Below are 14,761 nucleotides of genomic sequence, written 5' to 3'. Positions count from 1 at the left end.
TGGCCTCAGGTCCCTGTCCACACCTCCAGAAGAGCCGAGGGATGCAGTGGATAGGAGCCTGGACTTTGGAGCTACTTTGGCCGGTTCTAATCCTAGCTGGATAGTGGCTTTGTGACATTAAGCAAGTTATGTGACCTCTCGGTGCCCCATTTTCCTTACATATAAGAAGGGAATAGTGACTATCTCATAGTCATTAGAGGGACTAAGTGAGTTAATATTTGTGGAGTGATAAAAAAAAATAATGACATTAAAATAGAAGAGTGAGGATGGAGAAATGGCACCTGCAAAACCTGATGGCCTGGGTTCAATTGCCCAGTACCTGTGTAAAGCCAGGTGCACAAAGTGGCACATGCATCTAGAGTTAATTTGCAGTGGCAAGAGGCTTTGGTATACCCATTATTTCTATCTCTCTGCTTACAAATTAGTAAAATATTTTTTAAAAAATAGAAGGGAACTGGGCATAGTGGTGCATGTCTTTAATCCCAGCACTCAGAAGAGGCTGAGGTAGGACGATTTCTGTGAGTTTAAGGCCAGCCTGAGACTACATAGTGAATTCCAGGCCAGCTTGGACTAGAGTGAGATGCTACCTCGACAAAATAGAAAAAGAGATGGCTTAGTGGTTAAGGTGCTTGTCTGTGAAGCCTAAGGACTCATGTTCAACTCCCCAGATCCCATGCAAGCCAGACGCACAGTGACACAGGCGCACAAGGTCACACATGTGCACAAGGGGCACACGCATCTGGAGTTCAATTGCAGTAGCTGGAGGTCGTGCGTGCCAGTTCTCTCTCTGTCACTCTCTCTCTCTCTCTCAAAAAAAGGCAGTCTGTTAGACTTCCCTCAAAAAATAAATAAATAAAAGAAAAAGAGAAACAACAGTAGAGAGGCTAGTTGGAAAGAAGAGATTCAGAGTGGAATAAGGATTTGGGAGGGGGAAAAGGAAGGTTGGTGGAAAGGGATTAGGATCATGGTATACACACACACACACACACACACACACTATATTTATGAAGTTGAGAATGGCTGGGTATGGTGGGGCACACCTTTAATCCCAGCTCTTGGGAGGCAGAGGTAGGAGGATCGCCATGAGTTTGAAGTCACCCTGAGTCTACAGAGTGAATTCTAGGTCAGCCTGAGCTACAGTGAAATGCTACCTCGAAAAACCAAAAAAAAAAAAAAAAAGAAAAGAAAAAAAAAGAAAAGAAATAAAAAGAAAAGAAAAGGTGGGAATGGTGGCACACACCTTTAATGCCAACACTTGGGGAAGCTTGGGGAAGGCATTGTTAGGAGAATCACTATGAGTTCACTGTCAGCCTGGAACTACAGAGTTCCAGGTCAGCCTGGGCTAGAGTGAGGCCCTACCTTGAAAAATAAAAATAAAAAGTTTAAAAAGTATTTGAAGAGGGCTGGAGATATGGTTTTGTGGTTAAGGCACTTGCTTGCAAAGCCTAACAAGCCTAACAACCTGAGTTCGATTTCCCAGTACCCACATAAAGCCAGATGCACAAAGTGGCACATGCATCTGGAGTTCATTTGCAGTGGCTAGAGGCCCTGGCATCCCAAGTCTCCCTTTCTCTCTCTCAGTCCCTTTCTCTGTCTCTCTTTGCTTGCAAATAAATTAATAAAGTATTTTAAAAAATATTTGGAGAGTGATTTAAATAGTTCTGTGCATACATGAGTTGCTATGTAGCTCACTGAATCAAATCAAGGCTCTCTATCTGTGGCGGGCCAGCACAGGGACCCTGGCGGCCAGCGTCTGTCCACCACCGCCTCCAGTGTACACGCATCCTTACCTGGTCGTCCAAGGGGAGCTCACAGAAAGCCGGGATGTACTTGGCCCACTCCACCAGAACCAGCAACTGCTCCTTCATGGACTCACACACGTCGGCAATGTTGGCGATCTTCTTTGCCCTAATGTCACCATTGATCCCAGAAACGGGGGAGGTGATCTGCCAGAGACAAGGAAATGCTGGGGTGGCGGGCCCTCCTTGTACTTCCTGTCCCTGGAAAGTCTCCCTGTCTGGCAGTGGCTGGACTGTGTGGGCTTTCAGCTCTCGGGGGCGGTGGGGGGGGGGGAGCTTGTTAGCAAAAAAGCAGGGAGCACTCAGAGATGAGGGGATCTTTGCCTGCCTCCTTATCACCCAGGTCTTCAGAGTCTCCTTGACTCTGTCCTCACCTCACACAGAGATGCTATCACTTGCCTCAGGTCACACAGCCAGTGGGTAGCTGAGACCATATGCTACTTTATTTCAGGGTCCTACAAAATGCTCATTTTTTTTGGTTTTATTTCAAGGTAGGATCTCCCTCTAGCCCAGGCTGACCTGGAATTCACTCTATAGTTTCAAGGTGATCTCAAACTCACGGTGATCCTCCTACCTCGGGATTAAAGGCATGTGCCACCATGCCTGGTCAAAACGCTCTGTTTTGTAGGATAGCTCTCAGGCCCCCAGCAAGAGTGGCCTGCTTGCTTAGTAAGTTGAACTAGAACATGCCCCGGAATGCCAGATCTGGGCTCCAGTTCTGTCTGTATGACACGGGACTCAGTTTCCTTTCTATAATATAGTTTTTCCTTTTTTTTGGCTTTTTGAGGTAGGGTCTCGCTGTAGCCCAGGCTGATCTGAACTTCAGTATGTAGTCTCAGAGTGGCCTCGAACTCATGGCGATCCTCCTACCTCTGCCTCCCAAGTGCTGGGATTAAAGACGTGCGCCAGCATGCTGGGCTCCTTTCTATATCTGTGGCTCTTTTTATCTGGGGCTCCAGGTCTTGTGATGGAGTGGGTGGAGGTAGAAGTGATTGCCCAGGAAGTATAGGGGAGTCTGGGCAAGTGGACGGCATCCCCAGTACCTGTTGGGACAAGACCTCGGCCTGCAGGAGCGCATTGATGGAGGGCAGGCTGCTGTCCTCATAGCTTGACCTCCGTGTGCTGATCCGGTCCCGCTCGTTTTGGACGGCTATGAGGAGGCAGAGAGAAATGAGGAGGAGCAGAGAAGGGAGGAATGTGATGTCCTGAGACCTCTAAGGCATGGGGGTCATGTAGGAGGAGACAGCTCAACCCAGAGGGTGGGGACCCAGTGTGAAGGAAACAGCTTGGGTGGGGGAACCTCCCCCCGCCCCCCAAGGTCAGAGCCCAGCTCGGCCTGTCCACAGGCAAGGAGCCCCGTGTTCTAACCTCTGATAGCAGGGCAGACGCGACCTCCCTCCGTGCCACGCAGGGAGCTCTCCAGAGCTCACACAGGGATCCGAGGCCTCGCTCTCCTTGGGTCCTTGGCACACTAGCCCACCACGAGCCCCCAGCTAAGTCAGACCCAAGTCTACTGGGCCACCTGTCTCTGGGAGTCCAGGGGACTTTCCCATTGAAGGAGGCTTTGCTCAAGGGAAAGGAGGGTGGGCGAGACTACAGAGACCTTGGGCTCCTGTCTGGAGTTTACAACTTACTTTGTGCCCGTCTCCCAGGCTGCTGCTTCCCCACCCAAAGCTTCCCTGCACCTTAACTCACTTCCTATATTCCCTCTCATCTCTGGGATGGGCTGTGGCCTCTCTCTAGCCCTCATTTATCTACACTGACATACTGTAGATAACCCTCATCCAGTGTAGCCCACAGCTCTCCCATGGTCTGGACTAGGACTTCCTAGAAGTCCTGAGGTTCCTGGCCTCACCCCTCCAAGCTGAGCTCTCTCAGAAGCCACAAGGATCCCTCTACTCACATCCTGCCACTGTTCAGAACTGACGCCTGGCTGTCACTCAGCTCCTTGGGACGGCCTCTCCTCTCTCACCTCCCTGTACTGCTCTGATCTAGCTCTTTCTCATTCTGTCTGTCACTCTCTGAGCACCTCTGAACACCCACGCAGGCCACCCACAAGCTCCATGCCTTTGCTTCCCCGCTGTCTCCACTGCCTAGAATTCCCTTGCTGACACAGCTTTATTCACATCTCTATTAAAATGTCAACTTTGGGCTGGAGAGATGGCTCAGCGGTTAAAATCACTTGCTTGCAAAGCCCGATGGCCTGTGTTTGATTTCTTAGTACGCACATAAAGCCGGATGCACAAAGTGCTACATGCATCTGGAGTTCTTTTGCAGTGGCAGGAGACCTTGGTACACCTATTCTCTCTCTCTCCTTGCAAATAATAAATTATTTTAAATGAAATAAAATGTCAGCTTCTCTGGTACCCTCTCTGATACAGCATTCTGTCCCTCAGTCTCTGTCTCCATCTTCCTAATTTATAAGGCACTGTACTGCAGCATGATTGGCTTATTTATTTAGGAGCTGTCTCCCTGAAGAGGAAAGCTCCAAAAGACCAACATTTGATTCCTTTTGTTCACTGTTACCCTGGCACGTAGAACCCAGCCTGGCACACAGTAGGTCCTCAATAAAATATTTGTGGAGTGAGGGACAGAAGGCCCTGGATGAGACAGCACTCATCAGCCCCCATGTCAGTTTTTAAATTAATTAGTTAGCTTATGGGGGGGTGAATGGGTGTGCCAGGGCCCCAGCCACTGTAATCAAACTCCAGATGTACACGCCACCATGTGCACCTGGCTTACGTGGGTCCTGGGGAGTCAAACCTGGGTCCTTAGGCTTCTCAGGCAAGTGCCTTAACCTCTAAACCATTTCTCCAGCCCCGGCCCTCATTTCAGAGCACAGTTCAACTGCCTCTGGATTTCAGGCTGGGGAAACCTGAGAATTATTAAGACCAGCCCCAGAGCTGGGTGTGGTCATCCCAGCACTTGGGAATCTATGTAAGGCAGAGGGCTAGGCCACCTTGGGTTACGGAGTGAGTTCTGGGTCTGACCGAAAGAGTGAGACTCTGTCTCAGAAATTCACGAGCCCACAGGTTAGTGGGCACAACAGAGACCCGGAGGTGCGGAAGTTCCTCTGTAGCGCCGGCTGGGCCCCAGCACCCCTGGCTGGCTGGCCTGCCCCGGGCAGAATGGAAGGCTGCTGTCAGCAGCTGCCTCCAGAGCCGCTCCAGGTTAGTCGCCTTATCAGCCCCGGTGCGAGCTCAGTCACGGAATGATGTTTTCCCAATGTTTGCGCAGTATTAGCAGGGTCGGGGACCTAATGTAACTTCCATTGAATATTAACCGACAGGGCAGAGGAGGAGCAGACATGAGTCTGTCTTCCTAGAGAGAGCTTCGGGTTTGGCCTGGGGGCTGAGCTCCAAGCTGGTGAGGCAGGTCCTATGGGATAGCCGTGGACCTTTCAGTACCTACTGGTCCTGTTTTCTGGTGCCAGGGGCTGGACATTTATCTTGGGCATGAGAGCCAAGGTCAGGCTGGTGTCCCTTTCCTTGGACCCAGTTATAGGAAGGAATGGTTTAGGACAGAATTACTGCTGGTTGTTTGCTCTGTGTGTCCCCCCCCCCCCCGTCTCTGTCACTTCATAGAAATCCTTCTAGCCAATATGGTGCATCTTTCCACCAGGACTCATGACCCTGTAAGATTTGGAGTGCTTCCCTGAAGGTGACAGGAAATTTCAGGATCTAAGACCAAACGGATCACTCCAAATTCCTGCCCCCCCCCCCAGAACTTGTCATCTGCTTGGTTTTGATGAGCCTGAGTTCTAGAACCTCAACTCTGGGCTCAAGAGATGGCTTAGTGGTTAAGGTACTTACTTGCAAAGCCGAAGGATCCCAGTTCAATTCTCCAGGACCCACATAAGCCAGATGCACAAGGGGGTGCATGCATCTGGAGTTTGTTTGCAGTGGCTAGAGGCCCTGGCCGCACCCATTCTCTCTCTCTGCCTCTTTCTCCCTCTCAAATAAATAAATGAAATATATATTTAAAAAGTAAGGATAGAACCTCAACTCCAACCCTGACCCATCACATCATGTTTCTTGCCTCAGTTTCCCAACACTGGGAGTAGGGTAGATTTGGTGACTTCCTTTAAACTTAGCTGGTCTATAAACGATGTATTTATAGCTCACACTTCCTGATCTTCAAGGACTTTAGGGTTTCGGTCCCTAAATCCACCTTCCACAGAGTTTGAAAGGGAAAGAAATGAAAACTTGCCTCCATTCTCCTGGTGGATGTCTCTCGTGAGTCTGGGGAGGGCTGCTGGGGACTGGAAGACTCAGGCAGAGCTAGAAATGTCCTGCCTTTCCAGGGTTTGCCCGCCTTGGCCTAGAACACTTTGTTCTCCTGACCCATTCTCAAAGTAACCAAGCATATATCATGATCTCCCAATAACCTGGTTATAGACACAAGCATTTACTGGCCCATGATATTTGTCATCAGTGATTTTCCCATCTTCCAGCCAGAAAGTCTATTTCCTGGTCCAAGAAACAAGCAGTCCCTTTCAAGGCTGCGCTAAGGCTGGGGTGGGGGTGTGTCCTTCCAAGGGCTAGGGTTGCTGGTTCTGGGGATCATTGCCCTACACTCCTTGCCTTACAGAGGGGGAAACTAGAGCCCAGAGGGACCGGAAACTTCCCACACGTTCATGCAGAAATGTTAACGGATGAACAAAAGACATAACACAAGGACTCAAGCAGGATAGATAGCCATCTGCTCAGAGGAGATACCCACCCCTTTCCCACCTGCTAATTTTAAAAAATATTGTATTTTTATTTATTTATTTGAGAAAGAGGGAGGGAAGGAGAATGAGAGAGAGAGAGAAAGAGAGAAAATGGGCATGCCAGGGACTCTAGCCACTGCAAACGAACTCCAGACACATACACCACCTTGTGCATCTGGCTTTCTGGGGGGTACTAGGGAATTGAACCTGGGTCCTTAGGCTTCACAGGCAAGTTCCTTAACTACTAAGCCATCTCCTCAGTGCCCCCCCCCCCATCTGCTATTTGTGTAGGAGACACTCATTCTCCAACACTATACCCTCTCGACAGCCATTGTGCTTCTGGGATAACAAAACCACCATAGCACATGACAACCTTAGATATAGTCAGCCTTGTTTCAGATGTGCATACATACATACATAACACTGTTCATTGCATTGCTCACCCCACAAAGTGTTCCTTGTTGAGGAGGCGAGAATCATCCACAGAGCCTCACTCCCCATTGGAAGAAACGGGAGAAGAGGGGACTGTGGACCCTTTGACAAAGCCCATCCGCTAGCTAGAATGTAGTGTTTGGAGCAGAATGGTTGAGCACTGCTTTCCCACCAGAGCTCTTCTCTTGATTTCCCACTAAGTCAACGTGGGGATGACGCACAGAAGGCACTTTTGAGGGTCAGGCAGGGAAAACAAGCTCAGCCAGGTGGGTAGGCAAAGACTGGGCAGGAAGGCTGCCATGGTTAGCTTGCCCCCTTTCTCATGTGGCCCAGGGTAGGTTGGGTGCCAGGCTCTTGCTTTGGTGGTGGTGGTAGTGATGATGTATGTGTGTGTGTGTGTGTGTGTGTATCTATATGTGTAGGACTAGGCTGAAGGAAGAGCTGGTAAGAATAGCAAAACGTGGGGCTGGAGGGATGGCTTAGTTGTTAAGGTGTTTGCCTGCAAAGCCAAAGGACCCTGGTTCGATTCCCCTGGACCCTCGTTAGCCAGATGCACCAGGGGTCACACACATCTGGAGTTTGTTTGCAGTGGCTGGAGGCCCTGGAGCGCCCATTCTCTCTCTCTCTCTCTCTCTCTCTCTCTCTCTCTCTCTGTCAAAAGAAAAAAGAATAGCACAATGTGGCTGGAAGGGAAAGTCAGGGGAAAAGTTGGGAAAAGTGAACTGAAAAAAGGAAGAGAAAAAAATGGGTATTTAGAAAAGCATGTAAAAGATTTCTGCGTGTGAACCTGAGTGTGGAAAACGAACTATTTTTCAGCAGTGCCAGAGATAAACCCTAGAGCCTTACATGGGCCTGGCAACATCTCTACCCTGGAAGACACGTCTGCAGTGTGCCTGGGTCTGAGGGGTCAGTGAAGGAGTGCCGAGGCGCTGTCCAAACAGCACGGAGCTCAGGCTGCGACCTCCGCTCGCTCACTGACCACAGCAAGTTGATCGGCTGCGGTGGGCCTCAGTTCCCCCAACCATGGGAAGGGAGACAGTTATTGTTCCAGCTGCACTGAGCTGTGATGGAGGTAAAGAGAGCTTTGGCACGGGGACAGAGTCAGCTCACGGTTCCATTATCTACTGGCAGCGGGAAAGGAGTCCCAGAGAGATTTAAAGGATGCGTGTTCTCCTCTTCCCATCCTCCTCCAGCCAGGATGGGCCTGGGGCCTTGCTCCCATTATCTAGAAGAAGGAACTCTGGGGACCATCTGGTGCCTAAGAATGAGGACTTGGGGGGTTGGGGTGCTTGTCCTTGGACAGGAAGCCCAGGAATAGGGTCCCCCATCACTGTTCATGTGTATGACGTCTGGAGGGTAGGGACTTGGATGTTGGCCATGCCATGCTCTACCCTTTTCTAAAAGCTATAAGTATTCTGCTGAGCCAAAGCACCCACGTCTCACGGTGGCCCAGGCAGGCCTGGTGGCAGTTGCTGTAAGCCAAAGTCACCGAGTGGAAACTTATCTCTGAATCTTTCTCAAGGACCAAGCCCAGCCGCTCCCTGCGGTCAGATTTCCAGGCCCTCCCGCCTCTCAGCCATTAGCCGGTCACCCTGGGACCTGTCACCAAGTCATAAAGTGTGGCTGCAGTTGTAAATGACGGTAGGCTGGAGCCGGGGTGCAGGGAGGTGCGGGGCTCACCTTCCTTCTTCATGCCAGCCCGGAAGCACTTCTTGAGCCTGCAGTAGCGACACTGGTTCCTCTTGTCCTTGTCCACCACGCACTGCCGGCTGAATCTGCAGAGGGCTGCACGGTTACTTGGAGAAGACACAGTCTCCCTCACTTAGGACAAAATCCACCAGCCCCCCCTAGACTCCTGTTCCATCTATGTATCCCAGGAGTTCTCATCTCAGCTGACAGGAGCTGGAGGGAGCTATGGACTCTGAAAGTCCAACCTGTTTTACTGAACATGGGGAAACTGAGGCTCAGAGGGGTAACATGTGGCCTCGGTCACTTTGCTGGTTGGCAGGAAACTTGAGGCTTGTTCTCTCTCTTTCCTTTTTTATTTTTCAAGGTAGGGTCTTGCTGTAGCCCAGGCTGTCCTGGAATTCACTATGTAGTCTCAAACTGGCCTCGAATTTACAGCGATCCTCCTATCTCTGCCTCCTGAGTGCTGGGATTAAAGGCATGTGCCACCACGCCTGGCTTCTCTCTGCCTCTTGTAAATGTTTCTTAAATATTTTTATTTATTTATTTGTAAGCAGAGAGAGAATGGGCACACCAGGGCCTCTAGCCCCTGCAAAGGAACTCCAGATACATGAACCACCTTGTGCAGTGGGCTTTATGTGGGTCCTAGGGAACTGAACTCAGGTCATTAGGTTATGAAAACAAATACCTTAACTGCTGAGCCTTCTCTCCAGCCCTCTGTCTCTCTCTTTTTATGAGGCAAGGTCTCACTATAGCCCAGGCTTATCTGAAGCTCTCTCTGTAGCTCAGGCTGGCCTTGAACTCACAATGATACTGCAACGTCAGCCTATCAAGTGGTAGGATTACAGGTGTGAGCCACCATGCTCGGCTTGGGAATCTGTCTCTTGAGGACCAGGGATCTGTGAGACCCCAGAGTCTATAGGAGGCTACTAATTGTGACTTAGGGTTGGTACTTGGCCCACAGAGGTAAAGGCAGGTGTGACCATGTGGAAAGATCAACCCTGGCTTCATCATTCAAGCTGTATGACCTCAGGCAACTTTGAGCCTTCAAAGCCACAGCGCTCTAATCTACAAAATGGGAATGCCAACTGTGAAACACCCCTCAAATGGGGTGTTGGCAGGTGACAATGGACATAATACAGGCACAGTACCTGCGCATAGCAAGTGCTCAGTCAGTCACCGCTGGCAATTATTTTATTGTGATTGTCCCAAGTGGGGGATGCTTTTGAAAGAGGCACCTTCAAAGCTCTTGGGAAGCCACTACCGTAGGTGGACGGGGCCAATCTTCTGCATGTTTCAGGAAACGAAGGCAACTGGAGGAAGAGTAGTGACTAGACCCACAGGGCCTGAGAAAGAAGAAAGCCTTAAAGGCCTGGGAATTCAGGGGCTTCACAGAGAGCCCTTCTGGGAGCAGGTGGGCCCTGGGAGACGTGGGCCGTGCCTGCCTGCGCTCCTCACCTGCAGGAGTACATGTGGTTCTTCCTCACGCTTCTTCGGAAGAAACCCTTGCAGCCGTCACAACTTGAGGCACCATAGTGCTTGCCCGTGGCCCGATCCCCACAGATGGCACACAGGGCACTGACACCCAGGCTGTTGGGTGCGTTGAGGTTGGTGCCTTCTGATGGGGATGTGTCTGCGCCAGAAGAGAAGAAGTGAGGACCCAGGAAGGGCAGAGTCAGCAACAAACCTGGGGCTTGGTGGGGGAGGGGAGCTCTCCGGGGCTTTGGCTTCAGCCAAATCGGCCAGACCCACTAGCTCCTCTCTCCATCCCTCTCCCCTCTGTGTCACTTGGCCTTTTGGAAACTCTGTTTTGTATCTCTAAATCCAAGCTGGTTGTGTCACTGGCCTTCAGGACATCTGTGAGGGCCTGCTTTTTCCCTGGCGGCAGGAAGCCACTAACCCCAGCTTTCTCAGGAAGGAATGAGTACCTGGCCACCTCCTAGGCATGGTCAAAATTTAAAGACTCCTACTTTGGGGCTGGAGAGATGGCTTAGAGGTTAAGGCGCTTGCCTGTGAAGCCTAAGGACCCAGGTTCGATTCTCCAGGTCCCACATTAGCCAGATGCTCATCATGGCACATGCATTTAGAGTTCGTTTGCAGTGGCTAGAGGCCTTGGTGCGCCCATTCTCTCTCTCTCTCTCCTTCCCTCTGTATCTAATAAATAATGATAAAAAAAATTTAAAGACCCCTACTTTGGGCTGTGGATGGGACAAATTACTCCTCCAGCCTCTCCCAATCCAGGCCCCTTCCCTTTTCCTCCCCAGGCTATATAGGTCTGGATGGAGCTCAGCTTGCTCCCCAGACTCCCCTCCAGACTCTCCCAGGGTGGGGGAGGAGTGGGAAGACCTACAATGAGAGCTGACCCCACAACTCGAGTAGAAACTGACAATTCTCTCCTTTGCTTCAGGTGGGTGTGGGGGCAGGTGCTGGCAATCTCCTGCCCCATGGCCAACAGCTTCCACCCTGCATGAATGCCAGGAGATCACTGGCAAAGAAGAGGTGGGATTAGGTGCCAAGGGTCCTGGGCCCTAGTGCTGATGCTCCCTGCTCCTAACTTGCCTGTGACCTTAGGTGAGCTTCTTTCCCTAGCCTCAGTTTCCCTAACTACAAAAGGGAACAGTTCAACGGCTCTGATTGTTTTCAGATTTATTTAAAAAAATGGCTGGGCATGGTGGCACACACCTTTAATACCAGCACTTGGGAGGCTGAGGTAGGAGGACTGTTGTGAGTTTGAGGCCTGCCTGACACAACATAGTGAATTCCAGGTCAGCCTGGGCTAGGGTGAGACCCTACCTTGACAAACCAAATAAAATAAAATAAAAGGTCAGCAGTTGGCTTCTCTCTCTCTCTCTCTCTCTCTCTCTCTTTTTATAAGCACATCACAGATAAAGCCTTCACAGATGATAAATTATGTGATGCAATACATATACATATTTCTCCCTGCATCTGACCTTGAATTCCTAAGGGAATGTCCTGTCACAAACTGGAGAAAGCCATCACGTTGGAGCTAGGGCCACGGACTTGGAAGCCCTGTGATACGGGACTGAAGCCTGGCTGGGCCCCACTGGTTGTTTGATGCTGGCTGTGTGAACTTACTCCATGCCTCTGTTTCCCTACTTGTAAGACAGGGAGCACAGCAAGCATCCGGGCTACTCTCAGGACATACTTGGCAGTCAGCTCGAGATCTGTGTCTCTGAACCAAGCGCTTCTCTGTGGGAGAGAAGCCTTGAGGCAGGTGACAAGAAGACACTTCGCGTCTCAGCTCTGCTGTCTCCTGGCTGAACCCTTCCTAGCGCTCCCGAGTGCCCCTCCAGCTGGTGAATTATTCCCGAGACGGGGGTAATTGTTAAGCTTCCTCAGTGCCCTTTCTCCCTCAGCCTCCCTTCTACCCGACCCCCGGTGAGAGCTGACCCCGCAACTCGAGTAGAAACTGACAAGGAGTGTCCCCCCACCCTTCCTGGGACAGTCAGGTAGATCACCACCCCTTGAGGTCACAGGGACATCCCTACTTTCCAGGTGAGGACACTGAGGCTCAGAGAGGACATGTTCACCACCATCATACTATTGCCAAGCAGAAGGGCCGGGGTTAGGGTTTATGGTGTGGTGTACTGGACTGTTCTGGCCACACTGCCCCGACTGGGGTATCTGGCTGCTTCTGAGCTGGAGGTGGGAGCAGAAGGACATACTTCTGGAGCCTTCTAGCCATCGGCAAACACTTCAGAGTTCAGCCTCATCTTCCAGAGCAGTGCGGACTCTAGAAGGGCATTCAGAGCTTTCCTGCACATGCACCGAGAATCCTGGAAACCACCCACATGGGGGCCAGTACCAGACACTCAGGAACCTTTTGTTACTTCTCCTCTGGCTAGTCTGGGAGGTAAGTGCTACTGTGTATGCCCATTGTATAGATAAATAAACTGAGGCCGAGGATACAAAGTCTTTCCAGAGCTGGAGGTAACTGACATGTCTCTAGGGCATGTGGCCAAGAGCTCGACCATTGCCACAGGAGCACCACATTCCTGGGCGACTGAAGGAGCCATAGAGTGGCCAAGAGTGTGACAGGATGTATGGTCCTCGTGGGGGTCATATGACACCACCCCAGTACAGCAGTAACTTGTTTGCCCTTTCTGCCTTGTTTCCCCTTGAGCCCCTCCCATGATCCCCAGTCCTTCTAAAGGCCACTGGCCAATAGTTTGGGATAAAGAAGTCCATTTGGAGAGACACAGAGAAAAGGTGGTATGCCCAAGGTGGCAAGGCACGTGGACAGCAGGGTGCTGACTGTGGACGGCTCCCCAGTGTTGCCCTTTGCTGTCTAGCTGCACTGGCCACGGCGTCCCAGGCCTGGGCACTAACTGTAACCCTGGCCAGAAGCCTGAAGGCAGACCGAGCCTGCTTGCCATCTCTCTCTCTGAGGTTTGTCTGGAACCCAGTAGGTGCCCTCTCCAGGAATTCCCTGGTCTCTATGCCCCCCCTCTTCCCAGCCTCCTTGGGAGAGAACTTCATTCCCCTATAGATGGGCTCTCGGAGATGTCAGAGTTGACGGATGAACCTGGGGTGACACATGCCCGTGGGGAGCAAGCTCCTCTCTGAGACAAATGGACATGTTGCTGACAGGAATCTCTTAGCCACATCAAAAGCCCTGCAGTGTAACCCCAGTACCCAGGAACCTGAGACAGGAGGATTATACTGAGTTCGAGGCCAGCCTCAGAAACAAGATGAGAGCCTGTCTTAAAAAACAAACAAGACCAGCAAAACAAACAAAATTTTCCCATATAAGAGAGCTACATAATCATGTAGTTCAGAGAGGGTTGCTCCCCAGCATGGGCACCGTGCACCATAAGTACTGACGTGCATACCCGCTACAGGCCACACAGGACCTCCAGGTAGAAAGCCAGGGCCTACACACATGTCCATATACCAAATACACTAGGTCCCTGACCCATATACATAGCACATGTGTACAAACATGCACACACATGTACATACATACTCACATTTGCTTACATATACCAGCCAGACAAACACAGGCATCCCTAAGACACAACCACAGACCCATTCAACCAACACACACAGATGGGAAGGGACCCAGGACATAAACTCCACCAAGGAATGCAGCAACAGAGATGTGTTTACAAGGACATGTTTGGTGGTACAGTCTGCTGCCCCATCCGCATACTTACGTGGAAAGCAGGGATCCCATAGGGAAACACACACACACACACACACACACACACACACACACACACACACCATATACGAAGCCGCGTTTACCTTTTCCTTAAGAAAGCTTTCCTAAGTATTGCATTTCCTCTGAACTCCAGTCCCCCAAAGAAAGTCCAAAGACACTAAAATACAGTCATGATTCCAATCACTGTCTCCAAGGACAGAAGAGGCTCTTCACCTAGGCCCAGTGGGTGCTAAAGAGGGGGACATGTTGGACTGAATTATCACCAATTAGCACACCATCATATCCCTGGTGCCAGTGATCTGAAGAGCAGGTAGGCTTTAAGGTCTCAGGGGCTGACTTAGAATGTTGGAAATTTGCCTCTGTGGGCCTTTTTCACCCACAATGCCTCTGGCCATTCTATCTGGGCCCATCTGCTTTATCTGCCAACACACCTGTAGCTGCCTACGGAACCAACCTACCATTTTCTACCTTCCACCTTCCACCTCAAAGTCCATTGCCAATGATCCGCTGCCGTGTCTGGGCACACGCCTGCCCCCACCTACCATTGCCCATGGTCAACACCTGCACATTCTCAAACTCCAGGGTGGTGTAGGCTGGGTCCAGCGCGGCGCTGTAGTCGGCCATGTCCATGTCCACGAGGGTTTTGGAGAGGCGCATTCTCCCTTGCCCACGCCTCAGCCCCCTGCCCTGCCCAGGATGCCAGCCCAAGCCCCGGGGCTGAGCCTCCGCCCCGCCCTCCCCCTGCCTCCTCCCAGGTCTCTTCTCTGCTGTCCTGCCCGTTTCAAACTGTCCTCTGGGAGGCTCAGCCTGGCGTCAGGGCCTCTGCGGAGGGTGGAGGCTCCGCGGGGAGGGGTGGGGGTTAATGGTTAATCGCCCCCGCTGCCCCGCAAAGGCTGGGCGGAGCCATAGGGATTTGGCTGTTTGTTGGTTTCTGACTGACACCTGGGG

The 14,761-nt window shown here is 51.3% G+C and overlaps 1 protein-coding gene across 2 annotated transcripts in view; it reads right to left on the bottom strand.

Annotated features, from left to right (window-relative positions):
* The window catches only part of Hnf4a (hepatocyte nuclear factor 4 alpha), a 36,042-nt gene extending 21,511 nt beyond the window's left edge, over positions 1 to 14,531 (bottom strand). For both annotated transcript variants that reach the window (XM_004669305.2, XM_004669306.2), the window contains exons 1-5: positions 14,356 to 14,531; positions 10,087 to 10,261; positions 8,623 to 8,717; positions 2,843 to 2,949; positions 1,791 to 1,946 (exon numbers count right to left, since the gene is read on the bottom strand). In XM_004669305.2, coding sequence (XP_004669362.1) covers positions 1,791 to 1,946; positions 2,843 to 2,949; positions 8,623 to 8,717; positions 10,087 to 10,261; positions 14,356 to 14,470 — 648 coding nt within the window. In that variant the 5' untranslated portion in view covers positions 14,471 to 14,531. The remainder of the gene's footprint in view (positions 1 to 1,790; positions 1,947 to 2,842; positions 2,950 to 8,622; positions 8,718 to 10,086; positions 10,262 to 14,355) is intronic.
* Positions 14,532 to 14,761: the final 230 nt, after the last annotated feature.

Source organism: Jaculus jaculus, chromosome 8 (assembly GCF_020740685.1).
Source record: "Jaculus jaculus isolate mJacJac1 chromosome 8, mJacJac1.mat.Y.cur, whole genome shotgun sequence".
NCBI classification, from domain to species: domain Eukaryota; kingdom Metazoa; phylum Chordata; class Mammalia; order Rodentia; family Dipodidae; genus Jaculus; species Jaculus jaculus.
This window is presented reverse-complemented; position numbering and strand designations above follow the sequence as displayed.